This window comes from Xenopus laevis, chromosome 7S (genome assembly GCF_017654675.1).
Source record: "Xenopus laevis strain J_2021 chromosome 7S, Xenopus_laevis_v10.1, whole genome shotgun sequence".
Lineage (NCBI taxonomy): Eukaryota > Metazoa > Chordata > Amphibia > Anura > Pipidae > Xenopus > Xenopus laevis.
In genome coordinates this window covers 22,597,655-22,617,252 of record NC_054384.1, presented here as the reverse complement: position 1 = coordinate 22,617,252, position 19,598 = coordinate 22,597,655, and the positions used below count along the sequence as shown (strand labels likewise).

Here is a 19,598-nt window from a genome sequence, read left to right as displayed (position 1 = left end):
TGGTCAGTAAGGGGCACCTTAATGGCAGATCTTGATCAGACATCAGCTTTGCTGGTTTACTTGCTGCATTAGGCTATGCTGATCTGGGATGGGCTGCCTTGACCTATTTTAGGGAGGGTGCATATAATTTATGAGGGGTTGATGGGTTAGTATTTTTCTTCCCCAAGAGGTAAGGCTGATTGATGCTGGCATGGCATAAAGAACACATTTTCATACCACTGTATACAAAAAGCATTCTCATATATAGGAAATATTGCATGAATTAACCATTCCTGTAACAATGTATAAGGTAAACAGGACCATCTCAATCCAGAATAATAATAAATCATAAAGTGCCATAATGAATGATGAACAAGCCACAAAACTCTAGTAGAGTTGGGTTGGCCCGGCTCTGAAGTAAGGTTTGCCTTTAGTTCTCCTTTGTGGAACATTGAAGGAAACACCAATGTACTGCTCCAGCCTAATTTTTCTTTACATCTTGCCCCAATTATGATAGAAAATGAGGTCAGTATATTATGTCTTTGTGGGTCTCCACATACTGTATACTTCAAAAACTTGAATTGTCTTTCTGCTCATTGATTCCAGCCAAAAAAAGCAATAACCCGTTCCCCCTATTCCTTAAGTATGTTATTCAAAGCACAGCCTGTTTGCTAGGCTACCTGGGATCCTAGCAACAAGATACCAGTTGACATCTCACAGTAGAACGCTCCAGAACAAATAGTTTAAAAACCCACAAAATATATAACACAATGACGAATTGAAAATACTCTTAAGGTGGCCATACACAGGGAGATCCGCTCGTTTGGCGACATCTCTCCCCCCCCGATATGCCCACATTGATGTAGTGATATTGAGCTGATCCGATCGTGGGCCCTAGGGTGGTCATATCGTGGGACCACATCAACAAACAGATGAGGCCGTGATCCGATGGGATTTTTTATCTTGCCCGATAGATATTGATCGGGGACGCCCGTCGGATGGCCCCACAGACGGCCAATAGCCTGTAGACTCGGTCTGTCGCCAGCTTTTATAGGCCTGTGTATTTGGGCCTTTAGAATACCAATTTACAAATAGAATAAGCACTATTACCAAGGAGCTGACTGTTCTTGTGTCACTGAAAACACATGATTTGTTTGATTAGCTGAATAACCAAATTCACTTCACTTTTTAAGTAGAGAGCATAATAACATTTAAAAATAATCTAAATAAAAGTAATACAAGCAGAGTGTCGCTAACTTTTCCTATCCATTATCTTTATTACAGTCTCTTGGATGAATGACCTGGGTCTGCTAAATAAATAATAATCTTTCCACAAGTATCTCAAGTGTATTGCATGCTCAGACATACACACAAAGCACAACTTAGCAAGAAATGAGGAAATCATTCCAATGCCACTTGCTACAAGTTTGTGAGTAAAGTTGTAAACAGTGAGTCCCTTCACAGTGGTGGCGGCAAGTTTTGTAGTTTAAAGTAGCTGAGGTGGGAGAAATACCATAGAGTAGACCATGTGACCCGGGTGCCCCACAACTGTGGAGTCTGCTGTATGGTTATGCCACTGAAGGAGAGCAGTACCTTTTAATAGATCAGATTTTATACTTTGTTTTGTTTGAGGGGTTATGAAAGAGATGTAATGTTAGGGGACATTACGACAAGGCAAAAGGGTGCCCTTTTAGTGTATATTCTAAAAGCCACTGCATCCAGGGTCTGGCGGAACTCTGTACCAAGTGCTTGTAAAAAAAGCAATCTAGGCATAGGTTGTAGTGCCCTGTCCCGACTAACTGCCACAGGGCCTACATGCCTCCAACAGTGAATGCTGCAAATGCTGTATTCATAGAGATAAAGAGGTTATGAGCAAGTGAAACAAATTCTGCCAATGAAACAATACATCACTCACACTCTCAGCATTGGTTGAATTAGCACATGTTTATACATGTGAGCAGTAACGCCACGTCAAGGCTTCAACCTTGTTACCGGCACGCCGGGTGTAACGCCTCACACAACAGGACAAACGTGACAAACAAAGACAACAAACGAGGCTTAAACTGCACGTGTCTATGTCCCACCCTTTGCTCATTTAACATCAAAACTACCAGGACAAGGTAAAAAACCCCATCTTACTTCAGATGGGAAAAAACCCTTGATCTGGATTTCTACACAACTATGAGTACTATAGAGCTAAATAAATAACTAACTTCCAGGACAAGGTAAAAAAAAAAAACCCATCTTACTTCAGATGGAAAAAAAACCCTTGATCTGGATTTCTACCCAACTATGAGAACTTTAGAACTATATAAATAACTAACAGGGTATTGGTTCCATAGACATGATGTGCAGGAAGACAAAGCAGGCTGTGATCTTAGACTCTGCTTTGCCTTCTGTTACACCCTTATCCTTTCATATCTCACGTTCACTCACATAAAGATACCCACCTATACTTACGTGTGATGTGCCAAATGAGTGACTGCCCCTCATAATTCTAGGCCTGATGTTACCCAGCAGTCTCATACCCTGGAAGATGGAATCCCAGGTGAAGGTGGAGCCGAAGGTTGAAGCAGGAATCGCAAGAGATGATCTGGCCTTCATGCAGCAAGCGGAAAAGTTCTTGCAGCCCACAATCATGTCCACTGTCCCATAAAACCTGTGCTGATGGAATAGGAAATTGTTTTTATTGGCTGGATTAAACGCCTACACATACTTACGTCAGCCAGGTGGAACTTTGAAATGAGAAGCCGGGAATGGTGTCACTGCCCCCTGATGTTCCTTCATCCTCCTTGTACTCCAGGAATGACAGCTTCTCTTTACACGGCTGGAATAGGTCTGGTGGTGGCTGCATTAAAAGGGAAAAATAATTTTAATCAAGACAATGCTAAAAATCTATTATGAACAAGAGAACAATCATTGGATTTGCTTTTAGAAGTCCATATGAAGCATTTTGATTCTATTAATATAGCACTTTGAGTTTCAGTTTGCCATGTATTTCACATCACTATACAAAGTAGATTACAATTGCAAAATACAACATTTGTAGATGGCAGTATTATATTGTTTGCCTGTGCAGAGACTTCTTTTGTAGATCTCAGTGCTATAACAACCCTAGTGGTTTAAAATATTCAGAACTTTTTTTTTTGTATGGGATATTGTGGGGCTAATTTAAAACAGATTTGGAAGAATCCAGAAGGTTCAGAGATTTTAATAATCTCATTACCTGTACCCACAGAGCATCCCTTCGGCCTTATGTGTATAGGTTTTCCTATAGGGTTAAATACAAGTTCCACAAACTAAAGCCACTGCTTTCTGACTTCACTAGTCAATGCTATAATCATTTGTCATTATTATTCCCCAACCATGTACTTACTGTTCTCGGCTGGTAAGGGGGTTGTAATCTTTCCTCTTCCAGTGCCGCCCAATCGATAGCTTTGTAGAATGGGTGGCATCTGATGTTTCCTCGAACACCAAGGCGTTGCTTCCGATTCTTTTCTAGTAGCTAAAGGATGAATGGACAATTATTTAAATCCCAGCAAATTGAGCAGAAATGGAGAATACATTTATTAGCGAATATGTCAATACTTTTGTCCCTCTGCCATTACTCACCTGCCCCAGAAGATGTTTTAGATCTTCATCCAGCCAGTCGGGTATATTGGGTTGATGGTTTTTGATGGAACAAATGAGCTGATCCATGTTCCCGCTGTTGTGAAACGGTGACATTCCAGTGGTTATTTTGCAGATGGTGATGCCAAATGACCACCAGTCAACTGCTGCATTGTATGTTTTTCTGTTCAGCATCTTAGAAAAGAAAAAGAATCATTTACCAAGTTGTAAAATGTTGCTTTTAAGTAAGTATCCTGGGATAATTTTGGCAACAGAGTTTAATGGATTCAGATGCCCATTGAGCATATGGGGTTAAATTTATCAAAGAGTGAAGTTCCGCACTAGAGTGAAATTCCGCAGCTCTCAATTAATTTCTATGGGATTTTGAAAGGCGTATTTATCAATGGGTGAAGTGAAAGTTCACCCTTTGATAAATACGCCTATAAAAATCCCATAGAAATGAATGGAGAGTGGCGGAATTTCACTCTAGTGGCGGAACTTCACTATTAACTTCACTCTTTGATAAATATACCCCATGGAGTGTAATGAGTAATGCATGTGACCAGTTGGTTTCTCTAGTGTGGATCAGAACTGTCACATTTGCCAGAGCCCAGTAAGTGCTGTATGGGTATAAGGCCCGGATTTGTGGTGAGGCCACCAAGGCCCGGGCCTAGGGCGGCAAATTATTAGGGGAGCACCAGTGCTCTAACGTGTGTGCTCACTGCGGTGTGGGAGGTGGGTGCTAGGACTGCACGGTTGGCCCACAGATAGGGGCGCCCACTATCCGAATCCGGCCCTTATGTGTATAGCTCAGTCACAGGTAATAGAAACCATGTCAGCAAATATGGATGATGCCTGGCAATATGTGAGTGACACCAAAGCTCTATGTAAAGCTGAGAAAGTAATACAAATGTTTATCATATAAGTGAAAAAATGTTATGCTGTTAAGCTGGTTCTCTCCACAGGCCTATTAGCTACCAGTAACTACAGTATATTTACTCTTGGTATATTGATGTGCTGTTTAGCATGGCTATTTTATATGTCTGTAATAAATACAGCCTGTGAAAGCACTGACATGAAGGTATATTCACAGACAGAAAATAAATACCCATGTAAATAATCTCTAATTGCATATCTCACCTCTGGCGCCATGTATTCTATGGTTCCGGCCCGGCCAGTTGTTAGGTCACCATCAAAGATGCTTTGCTTTGCCAGGCCAAAGTCACAGATTTTAACGTGTCCTTGATGGTCCAATAGAACATTCATGGGTTTGATGTCTCTGTAATATAAAGATAAAAGGAGAAAAAAAAAAGATGAAGGCTGCTGATTTGCAGAGCAACCTGTGTGCGGCCTCTGCTGTAGAATGTTACAGAAATGAAGACATTTATACTGACCGATGAATAATCCCGAGGCCGTGCAGGTATTGTAGGCCGCAAATCATCTCCGCAGAGTGGAACCTTTTAAACAGGGAAATAATGGTTAAATTAACTGGAATTCATTAGCTTTCTTTTAAGAAAATGAGAACATTTTTTTTAAATTTGACTATGATGCTCCCTAGTGTACACATTTTATAAACCTTCTTATAGGCACAAATGGTATAAAGCTATCTATAAGTCATATTGTACTAGTGCCATGTAATACTTACCGTACTCTCTCTATGGGCAGCGTCCCGTGTCGCTTCAGCTCATCCTCAAGGCTTCCCCCACTCAGGTACTCCATTACAAAGAAGGCATGCCACTGGTTACAAAGACAAATGGAAAGAGTGAAGGAGAGAAGGAAACACTTACAACAACATAGGGTAGTACATATTTTATTAATTACATTAAAGGGGTGGTTCACCATTGAGGTAAATTTAGTATATTGTAGAAAGTCCAATTCTTAGCAATTGGTCTTCATTATCTATATGTTTTACTTTATTAGTTATTTGCCTTTTTCTTCTGACCCTTTCCAGCTTTCAAATGGGGGTCACTGACCCCATCTAAAATCAAATGCTCTGTAAAGCTACACATTTATTGTTATTTCTACTTGTTGTTACTCATCTTTCTATTCATGCCCTCTCTTCATATTCCTGTCTCTTATTCAAATTAGTGCATGGTTGCTAGGGTAATTTGGACCCTAGCAACGAGATTGCTGAAATTGCAAATTGTAGAGCAGCTAAATAAAGAGCTGAAGAACTCAAAAACCACAAATGAAAACCAATTGCAAATTGTCTCAGAATATCATTCTCTACATCATAAGAAAGTTAATTTAAAGGTGAACAACCCCTTTAATATAAAGCCAAATAAGGTGGGCCAAAATATCTGTTTTTGTACTTGCTGCACAATAAGAACAACATATAAAATGTGAATATATGGCATTAGATCATTAATATTGTGGGTAGTTGGTGGATATCCTGCATGTTGTTATTAAACCCTGCAGGCAGAATGCAGTACTGGATATAAAAATCCTGAATGAACATGTAAGGGGTGTACAAGGCAAGGAGGCATTATATTATGTGTATGGAACTATACTATATAATCAGTTTGGTTATTATATGTGTCATGTCATTTGTAATGGTCAGGACCGCCATCAGAAATCGCAGGGCCCCTTACGACAAAATTCCCTGGGCTGCACCCACTGCAAGCCCCACCTACAGTTCCGCCCCCCAGCACACAGTAAAAAAACTAAAAAAATATTGGTGGCTAGGGTTCCCACATGTTAATAAAAAATAAAAAGATATTGGTGGTCAGGGCCCCCCATAAAAAACATTTGTGGCTAGGGCTCCCCCCATTAAAAAATATTGGTGGCTAGGACCCCACATGAGAAAAAAGAATTGGTGGCCAAAATTAGTGGCCAGGGCCCCACATTATAAGAAAATTGGTGGCCAGGGCCCCTTAAACATCCATGCCTTCCAGAAGTCAGCAGCTCTCAGAAAGATGGGGGGCCCAGATAATCAAGTAAGTGTGGTGTGGCAGGGCCCCCCTTACCCTCTGGGCCCCCTACAACTCTCCCCCCTGATGGCTGCCCTGGTAATGGTTATAATATATATAATATATGGGACATTATGTAAGGGGATCATATGTATGACTAAAGCCATCATCTAGGGGATACAGAGGAACAGTATTACAAACTAAATGGCAATATGGAGTCAATGTTGTACCTGGGTTTGAAAAGCGGCAAAGCCTTGGCAAAGAAATGGGCTGTGTCTGCCGATGTTCAGCACTTGAGACTCTGAGAGAAGGCTGCTGTAATCTGGGAGCTCTCGTTTGCCGACAGATTTTACAGCCACATATGGCCTCCTGTCTCCTAACGAAGCCAGCATTACCTAAAAAAGCAAGAAAAAAGTTAATATTACTGTGTATTTTAAGCACAAAGATGCAGGTCTGGATTTGTGGTGAGGCCACCAAGGCCCGGGCCTAGGGCGGCAGGATTTTAGGGGGCAGCATGCTGCCCAACCACACCCAGATTGGTTCAGAAACACTGGGGATGCTCAGGAGATCCAATAGTTTTTTTAATTTCCCGTGTGGCAATCCTCATTATTCTGGTCCCGGTGATGAAAATTTGAGCGAATAAAAGGGAGGGGACGGTGGCGACAAATGATAGTGGGCCTTGGGGTGCCCGCTGTGTAAATCTGGCCCTGCTAAAATGGAAATTTTCCCCAGCGCACAACATTTTTTTGCTTTCTTCCACATTTAGGATTTAAACCCTACAAAAAAATTGTGTTTAATGGAAACCAATAACTTACTTTGCCATATCCTCCTGCTCCCAACTTAGAGTAGAAGTTGTAACTGGAGATACTGAGCGGGTTTAGCCTTGAAGGTTGAGCTTCTACACTCACAGGTCCAGCTTCTCCTAGAAAGGAAAATAAATGTTATTTGCATCTTATTGAATAATAATAGTTAATGAAGAGCTCCCATAGTTAACAGTTCAATAGCTAATAATGAATTTTGATGCTCCCATGTACTGCACTTAATGCACTGTAAAACTGTAACTCTTCTTTCACAAACAGCACAGGAGAACCTTTTCAAATGGTTAAAAGACAAATTTTGACCATGCATGGTTCTGGCCCAGCCAGTTGATAGGTCATCATCAAAGATGCTAGGCCAAAGTCACAGATTTTATCATGTCTTTGATGATCCATGTGCATTATTCCAGGGTCCATGTGTTCTGCATTAGCTCATACATATTACAAACTATATCTAAAATAAGATCCACTTTCTGCAGATGTTTAAAGACCCAATGCAGGCAGATCCCCCAAATTTTATAGGATGGAAAGCAGAGGAGATTTATAAAAAGCTCATGAATTAACATAGGTGCTAAATTACAGTTGCCAGTAGCAACCAATTAGCTATTAGCTTTAAACAATCGACTACTAGTTAGCAAATATTAGAAAATTAAAGCACTGCTTTTATTAGTTGATGTGGGTATCGCCACTGGTGCAATTTAGAATTTAAAAAAACTACCCTATAGGATTAAGTAGTAAATACTGCAAAACTGGTACATGTCTAGTCACCGATACCAACCAATCAGCAGAAAGTATTTACTGGTCAAAGGCAAACATCTCATTGGCTATTATGGGTCCTTGCACCTAGGCAACGTTTTTTTTCATATAGAACATACTGTAGATGTTAAATTGCATCAGAGCAATTACCCATAGGAATCAATCAGATATTTCATTTCAAGTTCAAATACACAGCTCCAAGCTGCTTGCTGTTTTATTCCCTTTGACTGTTGCCTTTATAATCAGTTATTATGACCAACATGTATTTATAAAACACCAACAAATGTCACAATGCTTTACAATAAACCAGTGTATATAATAAACATACAGTACCAACAATCCTACAGAAACAAGCAAATACCAATATGAGTAAAGAGGGCCCTCAATCTATATATTTGATTTTATGTTACACTTATGTCAGTATCTGGGTCCTAAACAGTGATTGCACCAGTAAATTAGAGGCAGTTGGCAATCATGTGACCTACTCATTTTTGCGATTTAGGCATTTTTAAGTGATTTTTCTTTACCTTCATCAGTCTCCTGCCTACTCCGTTTCTTCTCCCTGTAGCACTCAACTTGCAGATGGTCATCTACACTCCTCTCTCTCTTCTTCTTCTGTTTTTTTCCTTCCTCTTCTTCGTGGTCTTCACTTTTCTTCACCTTTGAGGACTGCGGATCTGAATCTTTGAGAACAGAAGGTATGCTCTCCTCCCTGCAGCCCTTACCTGGCAGCTGTTTCTCCAAGCTGCTCTCTCTCTTCTCCTTCTGGTTTTCTTCTCCCTCTTCTTCATGTTCTTTTCTTCTTTTCTTCACCTTTGAGGGCTGGGGGTCTGAATCTTTGAAACCAGAGGGTATGCTCTCCTCCCTGCAGCCCTTCTCTGGCAGCTGTTTCTCCAAACTGCTCTCTCTCCTCTCCTTCTGGTTTTCTTCTCCCTCTTCTTCATGTTCTTTTCTTCTTTTCTTCACCTTTGAGGGCTGGGGGTCAGAATCTTTGAAACCAGAGGGTATGCTCTCCTCCCTGCAGCCCTTCTCTGATAGCTGTTCCTCCAAACTGCTCTCTATCTTCTCTTTCTGGCTTTCTTCTTGCTCTTCTTCATGGTCTTCTCTTCTCTTCTTCTCCTTTGAAGGTGGGGGATCCGAATCGATGGAAGTAGAATGTATTCTCTTCATATTCTCTTGAAATCCACTGGAGCTCTCTCTTCTGCTTCTTCTCTCTTTGACGCTGTCACACCAACTGTCATAACGGTTGAGGTCTCTTGCTTAGTGGAAGGTGCCACCTGATGACATCATCACCTGGGCACAGGCTGTAAGATAACATTGCAGTGCAGAGCCAGGTACAGTCAGTTATAGTTACAGTGAACTCTTATTCAGCAAGTCTACAGTATATCCATAAGATTAGGAAGTGCAGATATCAACCCCTAGCGATTGTATTCGTTTATCGACTTTCCTATACATCATTCCATTTGTCCAGTCTGTGTCTATATTCAAGAATCTGATTCGGAGCTGTTTAATATATGAAAGTCCATTCACATTGGCTTTTATAAGCATGGGAAGTAATTTACTGTCATTGTCACTGTCAATTCACTGGCATGAAATGGATTTACCCCATATTAGGATATCCACATACATCAAAGTGCAGGGTAAGAAAATGAAATAGCATCATTACAGGAATTATTACAAGGTCAGTCACATCCCACTCCCTATTTTAATTTATTACCTAGAGTTCCAATAAACAATACAATAAGGGGTCCTTCAAAAGATAAATATGTAGATGACACAGTGTTAACCTTTGGTTCTGCGACTCCAAGGGGCAAATTCACTAACCTCCAGAAATTCGCCAGCAACGGCTTTGCTCACACGGTGGCGAAGTTTCGCTAGCGATATAGATATATATATATATATATATATATATATATATATATATATATATATATATATATATATATATATATATATATATATATATATATATATGTGTGTGTGTGTTTCCCATGGCTGAGTGAGTATGGGGGAAAAATCCACTGCTTTATGATTCACATATTTCATTAGTCAATGCTATTCACCCAGGGCACTTAGCATTTCTGATTTGTATTTCCCAACCAGCAATTGAGCGGTAATAGAGCATAAATAAATTTTTGAATGAGGCAATACTATCCTTCTGTCAGTATTTACCTGTCCCAGAAGATGTTTTAGATCTTCATCCAGCCAATCAGGTAGCTCTGGATCACAGAATTTGATGGAATTAATAAGCTCCTTGGTGTCACTGTTGTTGAAGGGTGACATACCAGTGGCCATTTCACAGATGGTGACACCAAATAACCACCAGTCTACTGTTGCATTGTATGCTTTTCTCTTTAGAATCTGAAAAGAAAAAAAATCACTTACCAAGTTCGAAATGTCACCTTTTAATTATGTCTGCTGGGATAATATTGGCAACAGAGTTTAATGGATTCAGCTGCCCATTAAGCATATGGAGTGCAGTGAGTAATGCATGTGACCAGTTAGTTTCTCTAGTGTGGATCAGAATTGTCACATTTGCCAGAGCCATGCCCATGCTGTATGGGTATAACTCAGCCACAGGTAATAGAAACGGTGTCAGCAAATATGGATGTTGTCTGGCAAAATGTGAGTGGCACTAAAGCTCTGTGAGTGAGTTATAGAAATGTTTATGATGCAGTTAAGCTGATTCTGTCCACTGGCCTATTAGCTACAAGTACTTACAGTACATTTACTCTTGGTATATTGATGTGCTGTTTAGCATGGCTATTTCATATGTCTGTCATAAATATAATCTGTCAAAGTGAATGCTAACATGCAGGTATATTCATAGATACATATAAAATATATAAAAATGAATGTGGCTGTTAATGGCAAGTAAATAATAATACACGTTGGGGTTCATTAGGAACCCTGAGTGTATTCAATTGTAACTTTCTGGTGCTCCTATTCCTAAAAAAATTATCGGTCTGTGGATCTTTCTTTGTAAATGTCCCACCGCCATCTTCTTAGAACTTCCTTAGCCTCCGTAATAGTGCATATAATAGTTACGAAAATGTAACTATTATATGCATGCTCAAGTCTAGGAATCTGAAGAAGCCACAATAGAGCCTACATATATATATATATATGTAATATATATGTAACCTGGCAGCCTGGAATCTATAAAGAATGAACTCTGCAGTTTCTTTCAAACAGTAGGTATCTAACACCCCCTCCCCATGTACTACTTTCATTATTTGTCCAACAGAGGAACCTCTATGTCTTTGAAAGACATCAACTTGAATTTGTATTCTATTCTGTTACCCTCCTATACTTGCTTTTATTGTAAAAAAACTGTAATTGCATATCTTACCTCTGGCGCCATGTATTCCATGATTCCGGCCCAGCCAGTTGTTAGGTCGCCATCAAAGATGCTCTGTTTTACCAGGCTGAAGTCACAGATTTTAACGTGTCTTTGATGGTCCAATAAAATATTCAGGGTTAGCTGTCTCTGTAATATAAAGATAATGAAGCTAGTGACCCTTATACAGTCCCTATTAATTTCTTAAACTTAATGTATGTATGTTTCAGTAGGTTTGTCTGAGATCCAAATGCGATTTTGAGCTTTAAAGTCAATCACATCCTGCTGATCTTTTCCCATTAATTAAATGGGAGGTTCAATAAGTTTTAACCCAATTAATTGCTCTTAATAGTAATTGGGCTTTTAAGGGTTCCTTGAAAAATAAATAAATAAATATATAGATACAGAATATACAGATACATTTGAATGGCACTAATTATTTTCCAAACAATGGACTGGGACATAGGACAGACTAGATTTCTAGAGTTGCTAAGAGAACACAATAGTAATGTTTTACTTTCAACATGATTATTCAGCATAGATTATTGAGTTAGGTTATTTGTATCAAATATATATACTGTATATATAAGTACTATAAGGGAAAGAAAGAAGTGGAAATAATAAATCACAGAGCTGTATATAACAATGCTCAAACAGTGCCTTGTGGTCAGTAAGGGGCACCTTAATGGCAGATCTTGATCAGACATCAGCTTTGCTGGTTTACTTGCTGCATTAGGCTATGCTGATCTGGGATGGGCTGCCTTGACCTATTTTAGGGAGGGTTCATATAATTTATGAGGGGTTGATGGGTTAGTATTTTTCTTCCCCAAGAGGTAAGGCTGATTGATGCTGGCATGGCATAAAGAACACGTTTTCATACCACTGTATACAAAAAGCATTCTCATATATAGGAAATATTGCATGAATTAACCATTCCTGTAACAATGTATAAGGTAAACAGGACCATCTCAATCCAGAATAATAATAAATCATAAAGTGCCATAATGAATGATGAACAAGCCACAAAACTCTAGTAGAGAATTCAGATTAACCCTAAACCATGCTCAATTATGTCAATACCCCACCCATGATCAATCTAGCAGTCAATGCACCTGAACATCTGTTTATTTGGTGAGGTCTGGTATGGAGGGTCCACACACAGGCAGATAAGCTGCCAACTCTGTTTGAAGGGGGGTGAATTGGCACCTTAAATCAGCCTGTGTATAGTTAATGCAGTATTAGGTGCAAAGTTTACCCTTGGTCTAGTACCCACAGCAACCAATCAGCAGGCATTATTTATTGGTCTGTTGTTTTCAAGTCAACATCTGAGTGTTGCTATATGTAAGCCCCTTAACCCATAACAAATGGGTAAATCAAACATTGCCCCAAAGCTCAGCCCAAATAGTGGTCACTAGTGTGAATGAAGAGGAAGCTGTTTGATGATAAAGTGGAAGTGCACCCACCCTCGTCATCTGAAGCAGAGGTAATTGGGAGTTTTCCTTGGCTGGGAAAGAACATGAGAGCACTGGGGAGGATATGAATATACAAATAAGTAAGCCGCACACCTAACACATAAATATTCACTTTAATATATTAATTTTGCTGCAAGCATTCCTGCCTTTGATTCATAAAAATGAGGTTTGTAGGTAAACCAAATATTTGTTTAGGTAAAGAAGTGTAGGACTGTGGGCTAATGCTTTGAGTTATGCCTCGTATTAATGTGGTCAAATTAGCAACAGCCTGATTTTTCCTTATGATATTGTGTGTTCCATAGCCCACCCCTAACACTCAACAAAAAACAAATACATCCCATTTAAAGCAAGACATAAGTTTTATTTTCTATAAATATTCTTTAAATACTCTTTAAGCAGTGAATATTTTACATATTGATCTGTAGATCAGAAATCATGGGGCCCGTACAACCAAATTTTTGGGGCCCAATGGTCCCAGCCCAGCCCCCAAGCTCCACCCCAGGTCCCACCCACAGTAAAAAGGCCACACAGACAGTGCTAATAATGGTAAACCCCACACACACAAGTTATAAAGAGCCATAGGTGGTCAGTAGCCCATTATTAGTTAAAGAAAAAATCATTGGTGGCCAGGGCCCCCCTATAAGTTAAAAAAAAAACACATTGGCGTTCAGTGGAACTGACCTTAGGCTCCTTTCATAGCTTCGGGTCTGTTTGTAGCTTCAGGACTTCAACCTCAGGTCTTTTCATAGCTTTGGGGCCTTTCGCGGCTCCGGCTTTGTGTCTTCGGTGCTTTGAGTCTTTTTGCGGCTTCGGGTCTGTTCACGGCTTTAGGTCATTGGTGCTTCAGATCTTTGACTCTATGTGACTTTGGCGGTTCAGCGCTGTCAAGGGGGGCCCGGCTAATTTGAAATGTGCATCACAGCCGGGTCCCCCTTTAGGCCTGTACAAATGTACCCCCTGAACATATGAAAACAAAAAACAGACTAGTGATTTTTTATGCAAATTATAAAGGGAAAGAAGCAATTTATAATGTACCTAATAAAAATCAGTAAATGCTCTATGCACATAATGGGATAGAAGTTAGTATGAGATGGCGCTCTCCTGCACAAAGTATGTCCCCGCAGTTTAGTGGAAGCCAATGTTTAGCGAGTGGCTGCACATATGTTACAGTATGCCTTCAACAAACCAGAACAAACAGAATGCATGCGGTAAAATATTTCCAATGGTAGAGAGATTTTGACGATGAAACCATAGAAGGACTGTTCGATCTTGCTCACCAAATGAGGTTGGGTGCCATAGGCCATAGGCCATCCAAAAGTCGGCACTCTCGAAAATGGAAATAACTTGCCTGGGTGCAGTATCAAAATTCAAAGTAATAGTCCATCGCATAGAAACCGCACTCACAGGTCATATATATATATATATATATGACCTGTGAGTGCGGTTTCTATGCGATGGACTATTATTTTGAATATAGTGTAATTAATATATACATGGGTGCCTCCATGACATATATTTTACAGCATGGGCAGGCTTACAGTGCAGAGATATGGGGCACTGAGGAAGTGCCAGGAGGCAAACAATCAGTTCCAATCAGAGAAGCTGTAAGAGTCAGTTCAAAGCAATTTGACTTCAACGGATTAACTTAAAGGGCACCTTTTGCCAAAAAGTATTATCCCAAATACAAGGTGTGGGCTAATAACAGTCCACGCTCCGGTTGAGAGTAACAGTATTTTTTTTTTTTTTAATTGCCTCCACCAGCACTAGGCCACCCACACTGGGAGGTAGCGCCTGGTTGAAGCAGCCATGTTGGGGCACACACATACGCAATATGAGCAAATGCCGCAACATGCACTTTATGCGTGTGATGTCAGAACAACTTTATGAGTTATCGTGGTGGAGGCTCCATTCCCCTTGATCGATGGTTTCCCTGCTCAGATAGTCGGCTATCCAATTGTCCACGCCGGGAATGTGGACCGCGGATAACGCTGGAACATTGTCTTCTGCCCACCTTAGGATCACCTGAGCTTCCTTGAGGGCATTGAGACTTCTGGTTCCGCCCTGATGATTTATGTAGGCTACGGCCGTCACGTTGTCGGACTGTATCCGCACCGGTAGTCCCCGGAGCAACGGCTCCGTGCGTTCGAGGGAGTAGCGTATCGCTCTGAGCTCCAGGAGGTTGATGGGCAGTCTCGTTTCTTCCGGAGTCCAGAGGCCCTGTACAGTGGTTTGGCCTACGACTCCGCCCCACCCGCGTAGACTGGCATCTGTGGTTAGGACCGTCCAGTGATGGGGTGGAAATAGTTTTCCCCGAGATGTCCGATGTGGGTGAAGCCACCATTGAAGAGAGATCTGCACTGGGTTCGGGATGGCAATCAGGCGATCGAGGTTGGTTCGATCTCTGCGTTGGTGTAGAAGGATGGTGTGTTGAAGAGATCTGGTGTGGGCTTGTGCATACGGAATCGCCGGGAAGGAGGCAACCATCGTGCCCAGAGTCTGCATGGCTGCTCGAAGGGGAATGCGGTGGGGTCCCAGGAGAGATCGAATTCGGTTCTGAAGGATCTCGGCCTTGTCTCGTGGCAGGAAGGCTTTCCCTTGTCTGGAGTCTAGGATGAGACCCAGGTACTCTATTGACTGAGTTGGGTGAAGTTTCGACTTGGTGAAGTTGATCGTCTAGCCCAGTGTGGTTAGGCTCTGTAGGACGTGGGATGTGTGAAGGAGGGTTACTGGTGCGGATGGACCCTTGACCAAGAGGTCGTCCAAATAGGGGATAACCGATATGCCCGTGAGTCTTAGGTCCTCCAATGCTGCCGCCATGACCTTCGTAAACGTGCGTGGAGCTGATGACAGACCGAATGGAAGGGCTACGAACTGCCAATGCTGCCCATTCACGTAGAATCTGAGGAAGCCATGATGCGCTGGGTGGATCGGTATGTGAAGATATGCGTCCTTGATGTCTATGACAGTCATGAACTCGTTTTCTTCCATGGATGATAGAACCGACTGAATCGATTCCATTTTGAAATGGCATTTTCTGACGAAGGGATTGAGATCCTTGAGGTCTAAGACGGGTCTGAGGGAACCGTCTTTCTTGGGAACCATGAAGAGGTTGGAATAGTAGCCTCTTCCTTTGGCCTTTGGAGGAACGGGTTGTATGGTTCCCGCTAAGGCGAGGTCTTGTATGACGGAGAGGAATTTGTTTCTGTCTGAGTCTTTGGCCGGCAGTCTGGATACGAAAAATCGGTGGGGTGGTGTCTGAGTGAAGTCTATCAGGAGTCCCTGTGACACCACCCGGAGAACCCACTGATCCTGAATCTTGTTGTGCCATACCTCTCGAAAGGATTTGAGATGGCCTCCTAAGGGGATCCCTTCGGGAGGGGGCACACCTTCATGCAGTGTGAGATTTGTCCTGAGAGGATTTGGAGGTAGACTTGGATGCAGACCAAGGCTGTCGTTGTTTGCCCTGGAAGCGGGAGCGAAAGTTAGAGGTAGACTTGTCAGGTTGTGTCTTGGACCTTTGTCCTTGTCTGAAGGGACGAAAAAATGGTCTCCTTTTGAACGGTGGCCTCTTGGGCCGAGTTTGAGGGAGGAGGGTGCTCTTACCCCCGGTCGCTTGAGAAATAATCTTATCAAGTTCGGCCCCGAAGAGAAGTTTTCCCTGGAAGGGTATGCTGACTAGGGAACGTTTGGATGTTAGGTCAGCGGACCAAGATTTTAACCACAGGAATCTGCGAGCGGCTACGGACTGAGCTGAGGCTTGAGCAACCATCCGGGCTGCGTCAAGAGCTGCGTCTCCGATGTAGGTAGTGGCGTCTGCTATTTGGGATAGCAAGTTGTCGTTAGTAGGTTCTTCAGATCCGATGAGTTGTGCCACTTGTTCCACCCAGACCTCCATGGCCTTCTCCACCCAGGCTATAGCGAAGATAGGTCGAAAGGCGGAACCTGAAGCTGTGAAGGTGGATTTGCAGAAACCTTCGAGACGCTTGTCAATGGGGTCTTTAAATGCGGCCGCTACGGCAACCGGAATGGTGGTATTTCTGGATAGTCTGGAAACCGGAGGATCCACTGCGGGAGGTGAAGACCAGAGGTCGACACATTCCCTTGGAAATGGATAAGTCTGGGTGAAGCGTTTGGAAAGCTGCACCCTGTGATCAGGATTTTTCCATTGGGACTTGATTATTTCGTCGAGCTGTTCGTATGCTGGGAACACACATGAGCTCTTCTTGTGTCTCTTAAAAATGTTTTTCGCTGGTTCAACTGAGGCGGCAGAATCTTCGATGTTCAGTGTGTTTAGTACAGCTTGAATGAGTCCCTCCACCTCCCCCTGGGTTCTTGGAGAGTCTATGTCTAGATCAGGGTGGTCCTGATCAGAGTCCTCCGCGGATATGACCTGACCTTCCTCGTCTGAGGGGCTGAGAAGTTCCCCTGGAGAGTCTGGAGGGGAGAGAGCGTGACGTTTTGAGGTCCCTGGGCGGGAGTCAGAATGAGATGGTTGAGATAAACACTCAAGAACCTTATCTAAGGTCTCGGGTATGCGGGCCAGGTGCTGGATGCCTGCAAGTGAGAGGGATAAGGCCCTAAGTAGTTCAGAGTCTGAATTTGTTGCCTGTGTAAGAGGCAGTGAGTCAGGTTTTCTGCAGGCCCCACACAATGAATCAGCCGAGGCTGAAGTAAATTTTTCCTTACAATTAGAGCAGGCTAAAAAAGAAACCTGTGGGTGTGTTTGAGCTGAGGACTTGTTGGTCCTGGGCTCTTCTGCTTTATTAGCCATTTCACTCCTTCTCGGTAAGAGAATGGTAGGTGTAGCTATAATCCCCAATGGATCCCTTAAGATGTAAAATAATTTTTTTTTTTTTTTTTGAGGAAGGGGAGTGCAGACAGGCACTAAATTGCTGATAGGTGCTGTAGAAGTGGCCTGCAGAGAGAGCGAGAGAGATAAGAAGGGTGACCCCTCAGTCCCATGCTTCCTGTGGCATCAGAATGTATACAGCATTTATTTGCATAAAAAAACTGTTACAGGGCAAGAAAAATGGAATGTGTGACTTGCCTGAAGTGTGAACTGAACGTGTAGCTGAAGGGAAACACGGTAGCAGACAGTGCAGTAGAGGGTAGCCGTATAAGAGCTATGGGCAGGCGCGCTCCAGGGTCTCTGCAATAGGGGAGACAGAGAGAGCTGAGAATAGGTTGCGTGAGAAAAGACAAGACAGGCTGGTGTCGCTCCAGAAGAACTAACCTGCTCCGCAGTTAGAAGTATCTGCCCGGTTCCGCCGTAAGGATGTGTGCTGCGACGGGCGGGAAGAGAGAGAGAGGGAGAGGTGCCGGAAGCGATGGGTGTGTGCGCGGGTTGGAACGCAGGAGCGTGTCACAGGGAAAAAAGGGCGCGAATACAGGTGCCAAGTAGAAGGCGCACCAGAAGCCAGGGGAAGGGGCGGGAGAGAAGGGTTGGAACGCAGGAGGTGCGTGTCACCGAGATTGAAGCCTATAATGGCGTCAGTGGGAACGGAGCGATGCTGGATAGGGTTGGCAGATGAGGAGTGTTGTAAAAAATAAATAAATAAAAGTACTCACCTAAGAAAAAACGCACACCAGCTGAACAAGTGCCCTGTGTAGAATAACCCCTGTGAAGAAGAACAAACAGATAAATATATAAATACACAGATGTGAAATATATATGTATATGTATGTTATTATACACTCAGGAGAGGTATCCATTCGTATCCAGACTGCCGGCCAAAGACTCAGACAGAAACAAATTCCTCTCCGTCATACAAGACCTCGCCTTAGCGGGAACCATACAACCCGTTCCTCCAAAGGCCAAAGGAAGAGGCTACTATTCTAACCTCTTCATGGTTCCCAAGAAAGACGGTTCCCTCAGACCCGTCTTAGACCTCAAGGATCTCAATCCCTTCGTCAGAAAATGCCATTTCAAAATGGAATCGATTCAGTCGGTTCTATCATCCATGGAAGAAAACGAGTTCATGACTGTCATAGACATCAAGGACGCATATCTTCACATACCGATCCACCCAGCGCATCATGGCTTCCTCAGATTCTACGTGAATGGGCAGCATTGGCAGTTCGTAGCCCTTCCATTCGGTCTGTCATCAGCTCCACGCACGTTTACGAAGGTCATGGCAGCAGCATTGGAGGACCTAAGATACAAAAAAAAAACGGAAGTTTAGAGGATGACCCCAAATTGTGAAAAAAAACCCCAGGAGATGAGGGAAGTCCATACTTGGAACCTTACAGCTGTGGTTGGCCTAGAACTCCCAGCAGCCCCCTGACAACTTTGTTTGTTGGTGAGATACTGAGAGGTTTTCTAGCATATTAAAAAGAGATGTGCAAACCTTCCCAGTGAGGAATACAGAAAAACAAAAAAAACTGTTGCTCTAAACTCTCTTCCTATAATTACCCTAGTATAATGCCACTCCTGTTTTATACCAAAATACACAAGGAATGCATACATCAGTGATACAAAATCCCATTCTCATTCACCTTGACTAAAGGGAACAAAAAATATTTTGCACTATCGTATAAAAAGTAACAACCAGGTGTTTCCATAGCTTTTAAATAACTTTAAAAACACAAACATTTTAATAAATGGATAATGGAAAGTTGATTAGAAAACCAAGTTTTCTTTTATTTGGCAGATTTTTATTTTGGGATTGACTTGCCTTTTAAGCCCTTTCTCTTATTATTTACCCTGTTTCCAAGACTG

At 42.3% G+C, this 19,598-nt stretch overlaps 1 protein-coding gene across 12 annotated transcripts in view; it reads right to left on the bottom strand.

Annotated features, from left to right (window-relative positions):
* Positions 1–1,838: 1,838 nt before the first annotated feature.
* The window catches only part of LOC108705728 (serine/threonine-protein kinase Sgk2-like), a 183,359-nt gene continuing 165,599 nt past the window's right edge, over positions 1,839–19,598 (bottom strand). For 2 of the 12 annotated variants that reach the window (XM_041570967.1, XM_041570968.1), the window contains exons 3-16: positions 18,721–19,032; positions 18,449–18,498; positions 13,562–13,837; positions 11,421–11,558; positions 10,241–10,429; positions 8,596–9,372; positions 7,313–7,419; positions 6,728–6,892; positions 5,234–5,325; positions 4,983–5,045; positions 4,729–4,867; positions 3,592–3,783; positions 3,356–3,484; positions 1,839–2,827 (exon numbers count right to left, since the gene is read on the bottom strand). In XM_041570967.1, coding sequence (XP_041426901.1) covers positions 2,696–2,827; positions 3,356–3,484; positions 3,592–3,783; positions 4,729–4,867; positions 4,983–5,045; positions 5,234–5,325; positions 6,728–6,892; positions 7,313–7,419; positions 8,596–9,238 — 1,662 coding nt within the window. In that variant the 5' untranslated portion in view covers positions 9,239–9,372; positions 10,241–10,429; positions 11,421–11,558; ... (1 more) ...; positions 18,449–18,498; positions 18,721–19,032 and the 3' untranslated portion in view covers positions 1,839–2,695. Of the gene's footprint in view, positions 2,828–3,355; positions 3,485–3,591; positions 3,784–4,728; positions 4,868–4,982; positions 5,046–5,233; positions 5,326–6,727; positions 6,893–7,312; positions 7,420–8,595; positions 9,373–10,240; positions 10,430–11,420; positions 11,559–13,561; positions 13,838–14,351; positions 18,030–18,448; positions 18,499–18,720; positions 19,033–19,598 lie in introns of those variants that run through there. The other 10 variants (XM_041570971.1, XM_041570969.1, XM_041570970.1 and 7 more) reach the window with 10 other exon arrangements.